Source organism: Schistocerca nitens, chromosome 11 (genome assembly GCF_023898315.1).
Source record: "Schistocerca nitens isolate TAMUIC-IGC-003100 chromosome 11, iqSchNite1.1, whole genome shotgun sequence".
NCBI classification, from domain to species: Eukaryota; Metazoa; Arthropoda; class Insecta; order Orthoptera; family Acrididae; genus Schistocerca; species Schistocerca nitens.
In genome coordinates this window covers 53,266,487-53,281,073 of record NC_064624.1, presented here as the reverse complement: position 1 = coordinate 53,281,073, position 14,587 = coordinate 53,266,487, and the positions used below count along the sequence as shown (strand labels likewise).

The following is a 14,587-nucleotide window of genomic DNA, read 5'->3' as shown; positions in this document are numbered from 1 at the left end:
GCACACAGTTTCAATCTGCCAGGAAGTTTCGCTAAAAAGTTGTTTACCGATCCCACCCCGCGTGAAGCGAGGCACGCTGCTGTGCGGAAAAGTCGAAAATGAGAATACTCTGTCCACCTCATACACTGAGATGAGGAACGTCATGTGATGCCTGCAAATAAAGTGTCAGATTTCCTTTTTCCCGGCGGAGTGCAACAACTAGACTCAACCAATTGTTGGAAATCCCACACAGAAATACTGAGCTTGTGGATAGTATACCACGACGAATACAGGCAGCCATCAATGCAAGAGGAGGTGCTACTGGGTATTAGAGGTACCGGTGTGTACAGCAATCTGGACGACCACCTCTGAAGGTCTCGCTGTATGATGGTACAACATGCAGTGTGTGGTTTTCATGAGCAATAAAAAGGGTGGAAATGATGTTAATGTTGATCTCTGTTCCAATTTTCTGTACAGGTTTCGGAACTCTCGGAACCGTGGTGATGCAAGACATTTTTTTTTATCTTTGTATTTGACTAACATTGCAGGATCACAGGTTAGTGCAAGACCGAGATAACCCATTGAAAATGTAAAATGCTGTAACCTCAATAAGCGGTGTGACCGCCAGAATGTTGGATGTGAGCATGCATATGTTTCATGCATTGTGTTGCACAGGTGCTGGATAGAACTGTGTGCCTGTTGCACTTGGTCAGTCAGTACATGGATGGGTAATGTTCTTTGTGGATGATGCTGGTGCCGTCGTCTGATCGTGTCCCATATGTGCTCAGTCGGACAGAGATCTGGTGATGTAGCAGGCCAAGTCAATATGCCGATTCTGCGAGACTGTTGGCTTACAACAGCGGTATGTGAGTCAGCGTTGTCCTGTCGGAGTGCTATTCGTGAATGGCAGCACAATAGGTCCAATTACCAGAGTGAGGTATAGTTTTGCAGTCAGGGTGCGTGAGACAACCACAACAGTGATCCTACTGTCACACAAAATGGCACTCCAGGCTATAACTCAGGTGTAGGTCCAGTGTGTGCCTAGCATAAAGACAGGTTGATAGCAGGCCCTCAAGTGTCCTTCTGACCAGCACACAGCCAAGGCAGAACCAGCTTTCATCAGAAAGCACAACTGACCTCCAACCATCTCTACAATGAGCTCTCACTGACACCATTGAAGCCGCAAATGGCGACGGTTTGGTGTCAGCAGAATGCACGCTACAGTGCGTCTAGCTCAGAGCTGTCCTTGAAGTAGCCGATTTGTAATGGTTGGTTGTGTCACTGTGGTGCCAACAACTTCAACTGTTGCTCCAGATGCGCTAGAGCCATTTGCTGAACACGATGGTCTCCCCTTCGGTAGTGTCATGTGGCCATCCAGAGCCCAATCTTTTTTTGGCCACACATTCTCATGACCACTGCTACCAGAGTGGCTACATTCCTGCCATGTCTTTCTGTAGTATCGCAGAAGGAACGTCCAGCTTTTCGTAGCCCTATTACATGATCTCGTCCAACCTCAGTGAGGTGTTCATAATGGCGTCATTGTCGCCTTCACCAGCTCACCATTTCCAGTCTAAAATGTAACTAACCGTCACGACCGCTACAACGTGTATTTAAAGCAAACCTGATTTGCATCGCCAACAGCCTTGTCGCAGTGGCTACACCAGTTCCAGTCAGATCACCGGAGTTAAGCGCTGTCGGGCTGGGCCAGCATTTGGATGGGTGACCATCTGGTCTGCCGCACACTGTAGGCAAGTGGGGTGCACTCAGCCCTTGAGAGGCAGACTGAGGCGATACTTGATTGAGGTGTAGCAGCTCCGGTCTCGTAAACTGACATAGGACCGGGAGAGTGGTGTGCTGACCACGTGCCCCTCCATATCCCCATCCAGTGATGCGTGTGGGCTGAGGATGACACGGCGCCCGGTCGGTACCGTTTGGCCTCCCAAGGCCTGTTCAGACGGAGTCTGAGTGATTTGCATCCTCATAGTTGCGCTACTAGCGCCACTCTTACCTGACTGGTGCGATGTGTGTACTAGACACCATGTAGGAACACGGCTGACAATTTTCGTTATGTCACACAACTCCATCCTGGTAATGCGATTTCTTCCCGGCAGATTGTATTTGTATATAAGGATAAAAATTGCCACTGTGAAACAAGCTACTGCTGCTTCTACAGTACTACTCACCTGCTGTTTTTACCTAACACTTCAACCAAAGCATTTATGTAAACTTCCCACAGAATACAATTACCTGCCCACACGCTGGAGAAGTAAAGATCTCCAGTACAGATCAAGGTCACGTGACACTGGCGACGCTGAGTCGATATACGCAGATAAACTGCAGTAGTAATCACTAACATCATACTCTTACCTCTGTTTTGTATATTTGGACGATGTCTGTCTCAAGTCTACTAACTACCTGCAACATATTTGATGCAGCTGTTACCAAACTACATCTTGTCACCCCAAAAAAGTCATTAATCTAAATGGTCTTCATCACATGTCCACTTAGAAATAGAGAAAATTACTACAGAGTGTCCCAGAAGAACACTTTTCTTGTGCAGTATAACACGCCACTCTCATCCCTAGATAGTGGTGTATGGTGTGCATAGGACTTTTTTTACATCTAATATTGTAGTTAGTTGTAAAATGACCCTTAATGTTTATGATATACTGAGGTCATTCCACTTTGCTCATTCCATCGTTGAGACCTCTTATGACCTTAGACATCCTTAAGACTATATGTGACAGCTCTATAATTAGAAAGGAAACACAGTGGAAGGGTATGGTAAAGAAGTGCTACACACGAGGAAAGACCAAATGTAAATGATGAATTTATAACTGTAGAATTGTTTTTTGACGGACTTGATGCGCTCCACTGTGTTTGGGGAAAGTGTTGATGGCAGTGGGTCACACATTGCACTGTGATTGCCATTGCCTCCAGCAGAAATCTCCAGGATGCCTCCCTGACACACCCAATGGGAAATCCTCTTATTGGAATTTAATTTGTGTCATTTGTATTGACACTGTACAGAGTTTGTTTAAAGATTCTGGTATCTGGTTTTTAAACATTGGAGTCGGTGGTTATATGCTAATTGACAGCAGTCATTGATGACCACCAAGAACAGTGAGTCATGCCAGTAAAATATAGGAAGACCAGTTACTTAGTAGTGTATTGACACCCCCCCCCCCCCCCCCAAGAGTCTATGCTGGTATTGTGTCTGTATGAAGTGGGAGTGAGTGTTGGGCAAGCAAAAGGTTGTGGTGCTGCAATGGAGAAGTAACTCAATAAGTAATACCCTGTTATCAGTATCATCTCAAAAGCTGTGATAATCTGAGTTTACTTCCGGAACGATTGCATCGTCTTAGTACAATGGATGGCATGTTCAGTATGATTCACTCAACAACATTTCGTGTGAACATGGTTGGCCGTCGTCATTTTGGAATATGGGAAGCATGTTGAGGAGTAATTTGTCTGACTGTAGCAGTTTCCCAGAGCTAACGTTTCTCAGTTAGCCCCTCCCTCCCATACTTTGGTAGCATATGACCAGTAAGCTTCGTGAATCAGCTCCTGCGTGGCAACATATGGGAGTAGCAATTAACAACAGATTCCAGTCGCAAAATATCGTTGTTTTCCTAAATTTCAAGAGAGAGTAGAAGTCGCTTAGTAAAACATTTGTCTCTTGTTAGTATTGTCCTACGTCAACATTTTGAAAGACTTAATGTTCAAGTAACACTGGAATGTGTATAGAAGTTAAAGAAATGAGGTTTCTCACACTTCTATGGTGATGCAGTATATAATCAGGATGTCACTGGTCAGGTGCATAATGAGGATATTGAAATAATAAGGTTCAAATGGCTCTAAGCGCTATGGGGTCATCAGTCCCCTACACTTAGAACTACTTAAACCTAACTAACCTAAAGACATCACAGCATGGGCGTACCCCCCCAGAAGATATTCGAACTCGTTCACGCAGATCCGGGAGTAATTTTTTCGTCTTCGGCACGTTACTGTCTGCAGGGAAGTTTGTAGAAATAATAAATTGAGCGATAAGCAATCCGCTCTGCTACTCGCAGGCATGTTATGTCGCCAAGGAACAGCGTATTCACTTGTAGGCAGTAAGGGATCATGACTATGTGAAGTTTCTAACGAACAACATCGTTTCGCCTACCATATTTAAATGCAAAATGCTTTTCTGCTCCCAAACTATTAATTTCTTAGTTACAGGTGACGCTAACTGTAGATTAATAGCATTTGACGTGCATGTTATGACAAGCAGTAGATGAGACATTTAGTGCAACTGATTTATAAAATAATTTTTAGAACGTTCCACAAAACTGGCCATCACCGAAAATACAACCGGGCACTTCAGTAAAAGCCCCATTAGGGCTGCCTGAAGCCCTTGCTCACTTGCATAATTTAATGGGTCCATTTTCTGGATTGTTACTAAGTGACGAAGAAAGATTATTTACTAAAAAATTATCGGCGGCTAGAGTTCTAGTGGAACACACATTCGGATTTTTGACGAGCAAGTTGCATATTCTCCCAAAGAAAAACAACTCCTTTAGAACACGAAGACATTGTTATTCAGTACATCTCCTTCTTTTACAACATATTAATCGATAAAGGCAGACCCAAAATCTCCCTTGAGTTGAGTTCTTACCAGGACATATTCGAAAACAGCGCTTTGGAGCATGCTTTCAGAAGCAAAGAGTGGAGCTTCAAGAAGGATGAGGAGAGGTGTTCAAAACCTGTCAACTGTCATTATTGCAAATTTACCTCATAAATCGTTTATTGAGTACTGTAACTACTGGGGCTATGATTTCTTTATTAAAATGATAAAATTTGTACATAACTCAAATATACCAAAGTTTATGCGTTTCTTGTCTGTAGTATTTTTGGTAGTTATTTATTTTATTTTTTTGTAGGTATACAGTTCATTCCAAGCTTGGCATACCAGGCCTCTGTCGTGGCAGTGTTTTTTTTTTCTGATCCCACAACACGGGATGTTGACGTACATATGGGACTTTCGATGTCCATCGCAAGAAATCGCATCCACCGATCGCACGAAACAAAACTCGGAGCTACCGTGCAGCACTGTTCTGCATCGCTCTGCTCAGCCCGCAGTCTAAACAGGCACCTCGCTATGCTACTGTTCTTATATTTAAAATGTTTATTTAAAGCAGTTGTTCACTAGTTTACTGTTTTATTTAATAAGAAATGCTGCACGTTTTCTCGGATTGTACAAGTGCATTCTTGCATTTAAAATTTTTATTAAAAGCAGTTTTCCACTGGTTTACTGTTTATTAAATAAGAAGTGCTGTATGTTGTCTCGAGTCCTTGTTTCCTGAGACTAGTATCACCTGCCCCCCCCCCCCCCCACTTCAGATCCTGGGTACACCCTTGCATCACAGACATCTATACCCGAAGCAGGATTCGAACCTGCAACCATATCAGTTGCGCGGTTCCGGACTGAAGCGCCTAGAACCTCTCGGCAACAGCAGCCGGCTAAACAATAAGGGAAATACAGCTATTGTGCTATAGAAGAAATGCAGCTATTAACTGTGTGAGTCAGCAAGGATAAATAAATGGTTCAAATGGCTCTGAGCACTATGGGACTTAACATCTGAGGTCATCAGTCCCCTAGAACTTAGAACTACTTAAACCTAACCAACCTAAGGACATCACACACATCCATGCCCGAGGCAGGATTCGAACCTGCCACCGTAGCAGTCGCACAGTTCCGGACTGAAGTGCCTAGAACCGCTTGGCGACTCCGGGTGGCTTTTAAAATCTGTTTCTTGACAAAGCTTTTCCTCTGCCTTGTAAAAGTGCTGAGGGTGCTGTGAAAGGGCAAAGGCCTGCTCAGTGGTGCCGTGTTTCAGAATCATCCTGAATGGAAACCAAGGCTGAGGACACCGTAACCGAGGACCTGGCTGCAGTGCTGGACGCCTCGGACGGCGCCACCGTGGTGCTGGTGGCGGGGGAGATGCGGCTGGCGGCGCACCGGGCGGTCCTGGCAGCCAGGAGCCCCGTGTTCGGCGCCATGTTTCGCCACGACACGCTGGAGGCCAGCAGTGGCGTGGTCACCATCAGCGACGTGGAGGGCCCAGTCCTGCGCCTGGTGGTGGGCTACTGCTACAAGCTGAAGTCTCCACAGCCATCCAGCACGAGCCTTCAGCTCCTGGAGGCTGCAGACAAGTACGGCTTGCTGGAGCTGAAGGCTGACTGCGAGAAGCAGCTGGCTGCTCGGCTGACTGTGGAGAACGCAGCGGACACAGCTGTGTTCGCTCTAAGACACCCTTGTCCTACCCTCAAGTCGGCTGCCATCAGCTTCATATGGTCCAACCCCCAGGTGTTCGCCACGCAGGGCTGGGCTGATGCGGAACGCGAGCAGCCTGAAGCAACAGGTGAAGTGAATCGGCTACTCGATGAGCTACGTGCAGAAATCAGGTAAGGACAAGACAAGGCACTCCTCTGTGTTTCCCGATGGTGTGTGTGTGTGTGTGTGTGTGTGTGTGTGTGTGTGTGTGTGTGTGTGTGTTAGCCGAATGGTCTAAGGCACTGCAGTCATGGACTGTGCGGCTGGTCCCGATGGAGGTTTGAGTCCTCCCTCGAGCATTGGTGTGTGTGTTTGTCCTTAGGATAATTTAGGTTAAGTAGTGTGTAAGTATCTGTTATTCAATCTGTTGTAAAGGAAACAAAAGAAAAATTCAGAGTAGGTCTTGAAAGGAGGATATCAGATGAACATCAACAAAAGCAAAACGAGGATAATGGAATGTAGTCGAATTAAGTCGGCTGATACTGAGGGAATTAGATTAGGAAATGAGACACTTGAAGTAGTAAAGGAGTTTTGCTTTTTGGGCAGCAAAATAACTGATGATGGTCGAAGTAGAGAGGATATAAAATGTAGACTGGCAATGGCAAGGAAAGCGTTTCTGAAGAAGAGGAATTTGTTAACATCGAGTATAGATTTAAGTGTCAGGGAGTCGTTTGTGAAAGTATTTGTATAGAGTGTAGCTATGTATGGAAGTGAAACATGGACGATAAATACTTTGGACAAGAAGAGAATAGAAGCTTTCGAAATGTGGTGCTACAGAAGAATGCTGAAGATTAGATGGGTAGATCACATAATTAATGAGGAGGTATTGAATAGAATTGGGGAGAAGAGGAGTTTGTGGCACAACTTGACAAGAAGAAGGGCTCGGTTGGTAGGACATGTTCTGAGGCGTCAAGGGATCACAAATTTAGCATTGGAGGGCAGCGTGGAGGGTAAAAATCGCAGAGGGAGACGAAGAGACGAATACACCAAGCAGATTAAGAAGGGTGTAGTTTGCAGTAAGTACTGGGAGGTGAAGAAGCTTGCACAGGATAGAGTAGCATGGAGAGCTGCATCAAACCAGTCTCACGACTGAAGACCACAACAACAACAACAACAACAACAACAACAACAGTGTGTAAGCTTAGGGACTGATGACCTTAGCAGTTAAGTCCCATAAGATTTCACACACATTTGAACATTTTTTTTTGTGTATGTGTGTTTTTGTTTGTTTTTGTCAAGCCTACAATATTTGCTACTGAGTTTCTGTTTGGTGTATCTCTGTTACGGCTACGGCAATTCTCTACACTATGTGGTCAAAAGTATCCGGACACCTGGCTGAAAATGACTTAAAAGTTCGTGGCGCCCTCCTTCGGTAATGCTGGAATTCAGTATGTTGTTGGCCCACCATTAGCCTTGATGACAGCTTCCCCTCTTGCAGGCATACCTTCAATCATGTTCTGCAAGGTTTCTTGGGGAATGGCAGCCCATTCTTCACGGAGTGCTGCACTGAGGAGAGGCATCGATGTCGGTCGGTGAGGCCTGGCACGAAGTTGGCTTTACAAAACATCCCAAAGGTGTTGTATACGATTCAGGTCAGGACACTGTGCAGGCCAGTCCATTACAGGGATGTTATTGTCGTGTAACCACTCCGCCACAGGCCGTGCTTTATGAACAGGTGCTCGATCGTGTCGAAAGATGCAGTCGCCATTCCCGAACTGCTCTTCCCCAGTGGGAAGCTAGAAAGTGCGTAAAACATCAACGTAGGACTGTGCTGTCATACTGAAACAGAAAACAACAAGGGGTGCAAGCTCCCTCCATGAAGAACATGACCACACCATAACACCACCGCCTTCGAATTTTACTGCTGGCACTACACACGTAGGCAGACGATATTCACCGGGCATTCGCCATACCCACACCCTGCCATCGGATAGCCACATTGTGTACCGTGATTCGTCACTCCACACAACATTTTTCCACTTTTCAATCGTCCATCGTTTACGCTCCTTACACCAAGCGAGGTGTTGTTTGGCATTTACCGGCGTGATGTGTGGCTTATGAGCAGCTGCTCGACCATGAAATCAAAGTTTCTTCACCTCCCGCCTAACTGTCATAGTACTTGCAGTGGATTCTGACGCAGTTTGGAATTCTTGTGTGATGGTCTGGGTTGATTTCTGCCTATTACACATTATGACCCTCTTTAACCGTCAGCATTCTCTGTCAGTCAACAGACGAGGTCTGCCTGTACACTGTTGTGCTGTACGTGTCCCTTCACGTCTTCCCTTCACTATCACATCAGAAACAATGAACCTAGGGACGTTGAGGAGTGTGGAAATCTCGCGTACAGATGTCTGACACAAGTGACACCGAATCACCTGACCACGTTCAAAGTCCATAAGATCCACGGAGCGTCCCATGGTGCTCTCTCACGATGTCTAATGACTACTGAGGTCGCTGATAACGAGTACCTGTCAGTAGGTGGCAGCACAATACTCCTAATATGAAAAACGTATGTTTTTTGGGATGTCCGAATATTTTTGATCATTTAGTGTAGCTCTCAATGCTTTCATTGCCTTTTCATAACTGGTTCGATGGATCACTACATTGAACTGTTCTGTGGTTATTAGCAAATAAGTTAGATAACAAAGGTCATGAATGAATCAAGATTTTCATAGCTCCAACTGTTCAGTATATAACAGTGACCTGTGCTCTTTGCAGGCCAGTAGAAGAGTGCTCAGCTCTTGGGTTGCACGATGCAAACGTCTGTACAAAAAGTAGCTTCGCTGCTTCTACCAATAAGACAGCAATGCAGCTTAAACAGAAACAGAATATGAGCAGGAAATGTCATTTTTTACCAGCACCAGGAACTCTGGAGTATGCTGTGGTACCATACAAGGATGGCAGTCATGTATCTATCATTTTCCATTTGTGGTGTTGTCATACTATAAATTCTGACCTTTTGCAGTTTTTAGACTTGAAGCATATCACTATGCCGATATCACGTCTCACAGTACACAATTAGCAGCCAGAACGACACCTTAAAGCTAACAGGTGGACATCTTCACAAGTCAGCGGCCTAAAGCATGACAGTCACAGCTTTCACAAACAGCCCACCGAGAAGTGGGGAACCATGGGTTAGTGTTCCTGATGGCGCAGGAGGATATTAAAACTCTGTGTGGTATAAGCGTAATAAGCTTACATAGGAATGTGATGCATTATCAGTGTGTGTAATTAAGAGCAGACGTTCCATGCACCCTGCCACAATGTGTGTCTGCCACAATACAGACATCACTACAGTTTCACCAATTTAAAGAGAGAGGACATCATTCAGGATGCATTCCCAGTAGGTTACTAAAAAGTGACAAGGGAACAATCCGAGGAGGAAATAAAAGAGCAGAAAATAAAGTCAACTAGAAGAGCACTTTAAAAAAAAGGTGGCCAAAAGTTCGTTGGTAAGGAGAATAAGAAAACCGTACTGGAAAGCAGAATGTGTCTCGAGACAGAGTACTATTAGGTATGTTTGCCAATAACCAATAAGAACAAAGACGTGCAGGTCAAAGAAAGTGAAGGCGTCTCTCTTTGGTGGACATCAGATGGTTTTGAGGACAAATAAAAGACCTTATAAAAAATAACACGTCATAAATGAAAATATATAGACTTTTAAAGACTAGTTTTACACAGCAGAGTGAGCTATAATTTCCTTATAGGAAGTAAAATCTGATAAAAAATAAAAATTCCGATATGACACATTGTGTAATGTAGGCGATACAGTTGGGTACACAACTTTATCTAGATATGGAGTAAAATGTAATACATTCGGTTTGAAATGATTGAAGGGCCTTAGTGGTATAGCTACAGGATCTGTTATTTAATATTTATGTATCCTCCATAAATGAAAACAGAATAAGCAGAAACACTTTCTTCAGAGAATATGTAGCTAATTTGTTTGCCAAAGCACTCCCATTATGGGAACATTATAAATGAGTGGTTTACAAAGAGGTCTAGAAGCCAAACTTTAATTTTACCGAACAGGTAAAAACTTAGGATATGTACAGTTCTTGCATCGCTTTACACTTACCCAGGAGCCAACTGCAAGTATATACGAGCATGTGGATGCAACGACAAGAAGTCATGCTGGAGCTTATCACAGAGCTGCATAACATCCACATCCCAACAAATGTGCGAAGTGGCCCCTGTGGGATTGCACGCAATTGGGATAGTAACAGCTGTCATGCAGGATACACATAATTGTACTTTGGCTTACACCATGTTGGAGAGCACTTGCCCATAGCTTGTACAAGGGTTCGTTTCAATATCTTCCAGACCTGGTCTATGCAAAGTCCTCAGTTTCCCTTCACATTCGTCTGTCTGAAAGGACCCATGATCACACAAACACCCAAAACTAGCTTAAAATGTTATGTGGTGTGGTTAGTGTCTGTGAGGGTTATTGTTTTGGTATAGCCGTACTGCCGCTCTACTGTTCCCATCTGCTTGGCTGTACACAAATACAATCTCAACTTGTTCATGATATGAAAGGGAGAAACTGATACTGTTACAATAGCACAAATTTTGTGGTTTTCTTGGTTTGATTGTAAGAATGTATGTTTCAAAAACGCGAACTTCACAACATTATTTTGTAAAAGATCATTTCTCATTCTAAGTTTTATCACAAGTATACAAAAACAGAAACTTGTTATCTTTAGCTGGCTGAGGTGGCCGAGCGGTTCAAGGCGTTTCAGTCTGGAACCGCGTGACCGCTACGGTCGCAGGTTCGAATCCTGCCTTGGGCATGGATGTGGTTCAAAATGGCTCTGAGCACTATGCGACTTAACTTCTGAGGTCATCAGTCGCCTAGAACTTAGAACTACTTAAACCTAACTAACCTAAGGACATCACACACACCCATACCCGAGGCAGGATTCGAACCTGCTACAGTAGCAGCAGCGCGGTTCCTGACTGAAGCGCCTAGAACCGTTCTGCCACAAACGTCAGCTCACACACACACACACACACGCACACACACACATACACAGCAAGTATTTCACCAGGGGGAATGACTACTTAACAATTGCATCTTGAGATCAAGTGAACTTACTCTTAGGAATCAAAATGACAAATGAATTTCTTGAGATGTGCAATGTAAAAATTTTAATGAAGAGTGTGAGTACTTGGAGATCATGATGCAAGTATATATCCAAACCTCAATATGCAGAAATACTTTCCCAGTGATCTGTATCATAGGAGAGTACTGTATATTTTTAATTTGTCATTGTACATACGTCTTTTTATAACTGGTCACAGCTCAGCTTCCATTATAATTTAGTTTATCAGAAGTGTGTGTTTGGAGAAAAGTGTGAGAATTTCTTTGTTTTGACAGAAGGCTTCCTGCAGAGGAGAAGAACAGGAGGCTGATCGAGGCAGCTAAGGTGGGCGCTGTGGAGGAGCTGAAGGAGCTGCTCACGGCAGGGGCGGACGTGGCAGCTAGGGATGAGAGGTGGTGGACCCCCTTGCACTATGCAGCGTGCAATGGGCACCTGGAGGTGGCGCGGTGCCTGGTAGCAGCTGGAGCCGAGGTGGATGCCAGAGACCGGGGGCAGAGCACGCCTCTGCACGAGGCCGCGTTCAATAGCTGCACGGATGTGATGCGTCTGCTGTTGGCCAATTCCGCCGACCCCAACGCCATGAATCAATTTGGGTGGACGCCAATGCACGAAGCAGCATCCGGTGGCTTTGCCGAAGCGGTGACGGTGCTGCTGGAAGCGGGGGCTAACAGGCAGGTGAGGACTGGCTGTGGGGAAACGGCGCTGGACATCGCCAGGCAGAATCACCGCCTGCACTTGGTAGACATGCTGAGATAAACAAGCATTCCAACAGATAACCCTGGAGCAAGACTAAAACTGCTTCTCTACCTAAATTTTTATTTTTTTAAAATAAATAATACAAAAAAGTTAATCCTGCAGTCATTCTTTCTACCCATATTTACGAACTACAGGGCGACACAGAAAACAGGAACATTTCCACAATCCAATAAAACTAGACGTGATGAAGGAAAGAAATTTCATTCATAGTAATTGAAACCTTACAACTTTGCCATTTACAAAACATTCATGGCATTTATCATTTTTAAAAAACTACGTTCCTCAAACGGCTTCCTTCTGTACAAATACACTACTGGCTATTAAAATTGCTACACCAAGAATAAATGCAAATGATAAACGGGTATTCATTGGACAAATATGTTATACTAGAACTGACATGTGATTACATTTTCTCAGAATTTGGGTGCACAGATCCTGAGAAATCAGTACCCAGAACAACCACCTGTGGCCTTAATAACGGCCTTGATACGCCTGAGCATTGAGTCAAACAGAGCTTGGATGGCGCGTACAGGTACAGCTGCCCATGCAGCTTCAACATGATGCCACAGTTCATCAAGAGTACTGACTGGCGTATTGTGACGAGCCAGTTGCTCGGCCACCATTGACCGGACGTTTCCAGTTGGTGAGAGATCTAGAGAATGTGCTGGCCAGGGCAGCAGTCGAACATTTTCTGTATCCAGAGAGGCACGTACGGGACCTGCAACATGCCATCGTGCATTATCCTGCTGAAATGTAGGGTTTCACAGGGATCGAATGAAGGGTAGAGGCACGGGTCGTAACACATCTGAAATGTAACGTCCACTGTTCAAAGTGCCGTCAATGCGAACAAGAGGTGAGCGAGACGTGTAACCAGTGGTACCGCATACCATCACGCCGGGTGATACGCTAGTATGGCGATGACGAATACACGCTTCCAATGTGCGTTCACCACGATGTCGCCAAACATGGATGCGACCATCATGATGCTGTACTCAGAACCTGGGTTCATCCAAAGAAATGACGTTTTGCCATTCGTGCACCCAGGTTCATCGTTAAGTACACCAACGCAGCACTGCTGCAAACGTCGTCGAACGGTTCGTGCAGATGGTTCTTGTCTTGCAAACGTCCCCATCTGTTGACTCAGGGATCGAGACGTGGCTGCACGATCCGTTACAGCCGTGCGGATAAGATGCCTGTCATCTCGACTTCTAGTGATATGAGGCCATTGGGATGCAGCACGGCGTTCCATATTACCCTCCCGAACCCACCGATTCCATATTCTGCTAACAGTCATTGGATTTCGACCAGCGCGAGCAGCAATGTCACGATACGATAAACTGCAATCGCGATAGGCTACAATCCGACCTTTATCAAAGTCGGAAACGTGATGGTACGCATTTCTCCTCCTTACACGAGTCATCACAACAACGTTTCATCAGTCGGCTGCTGTTTGTGTATGACAAATGGGTTGGAAACTTTCCACATGTCAGCACGTTGTAGGTGTCGCCACCGGCGCCAACCTTGTGTGAAAAGCTAATCATTTGCATATCACAGCATATACTTCCTGTCGGTTAAATTTCGCGTTCCACAAACGGAATGACACCCTTTCAACAGAGAGAACATGTATACCTCAATACACACTAAAACTAATTAAAGAAAACTTACTGACATACAAAAAACTAGCTGCAGACAATATTAATAAAATAACTGAAGCTCTCAAAGCAATCACATCCCAAAATTACTTCCAATTTGAAAAAAGAATTTTAATTACAAGAAGATGGGCTTCCAATGAGATACCCAATATTGGGAACATTGGCAAACATGTTCATCAACCACATAGAAAACACAATCTTTGATACAGTCATCACAAAGAAAGGATACAAAATTGTTTACTGATACAGATATGTGGATGACATAATCTGTATGGTAGGCAAACTAGCAGTTAATGCAGACATTAACGATATACATAAAAATGTTCAGTTCACCATGGAGGAAGAAACACAAAAGGAAATACGTTTTTTGGATATAACAGTAAAGAGAGGCAACAATAAGCACACACTTGACATCTTCAGAAAGCCAACAGCTACAGATACAATTATACATGCTTCGTCCAACCACCTGAAAAATCGAAAATTAACAGCCCTACGATACATGTTACACAGACTAAATAATATTCCACTCAGCAAAGAAAACTATGAAAAACAATTACAAACATTACAGCTCACAGCCACAAACAATGGTTAAAACACTCATATAGGATAGAAGCTCAACCAAAGAATCAAAAACACAAAGAAAAATGAAAACAAGCAGAGAATACAAACACCACAGAACCTCACAGATACCACACCACACACACAGTAAAAGAAAACATTAACGCCCATAACATGACTAACGGAAGAAAAGAGTCGTACACTTTGACGTACAAACGCAA

At 44.4% G+C, this 14,587-nt stretch overlaps 1 protein-coding gene across 1 annotated transcript in view; it reads left to right on the top strand.

The window, feature by feature from the left end:
* LOC126213294 (putative ankyrin-containing lipoprotein Lxx09580) overlaps positions 1-12,250 on the top strand; it is a 58,675-nt gene extending 46,425 nt beyond the window's left edge. The window contains exons 2-3 of the mRNA XM_049940966.1: positions 5,862-6,429; positions 11,676-12,250. Coding sequence (XP_049796923.1) covers positions 5,873-6,429; positions 11,676-12,156 — 1,038 coding nt within the window. The 5' untranslated portion in view covers positions 5,862-5,872 and the 3' untranslated portion in view covers positions 12,157-12,250. The remainder of the gene's footprint in view (positions 1-5,861; positions 6,430-11,675) is intronic.
* Positions 12,251-14,587: the final 2,337 nt, after the last annotated feature.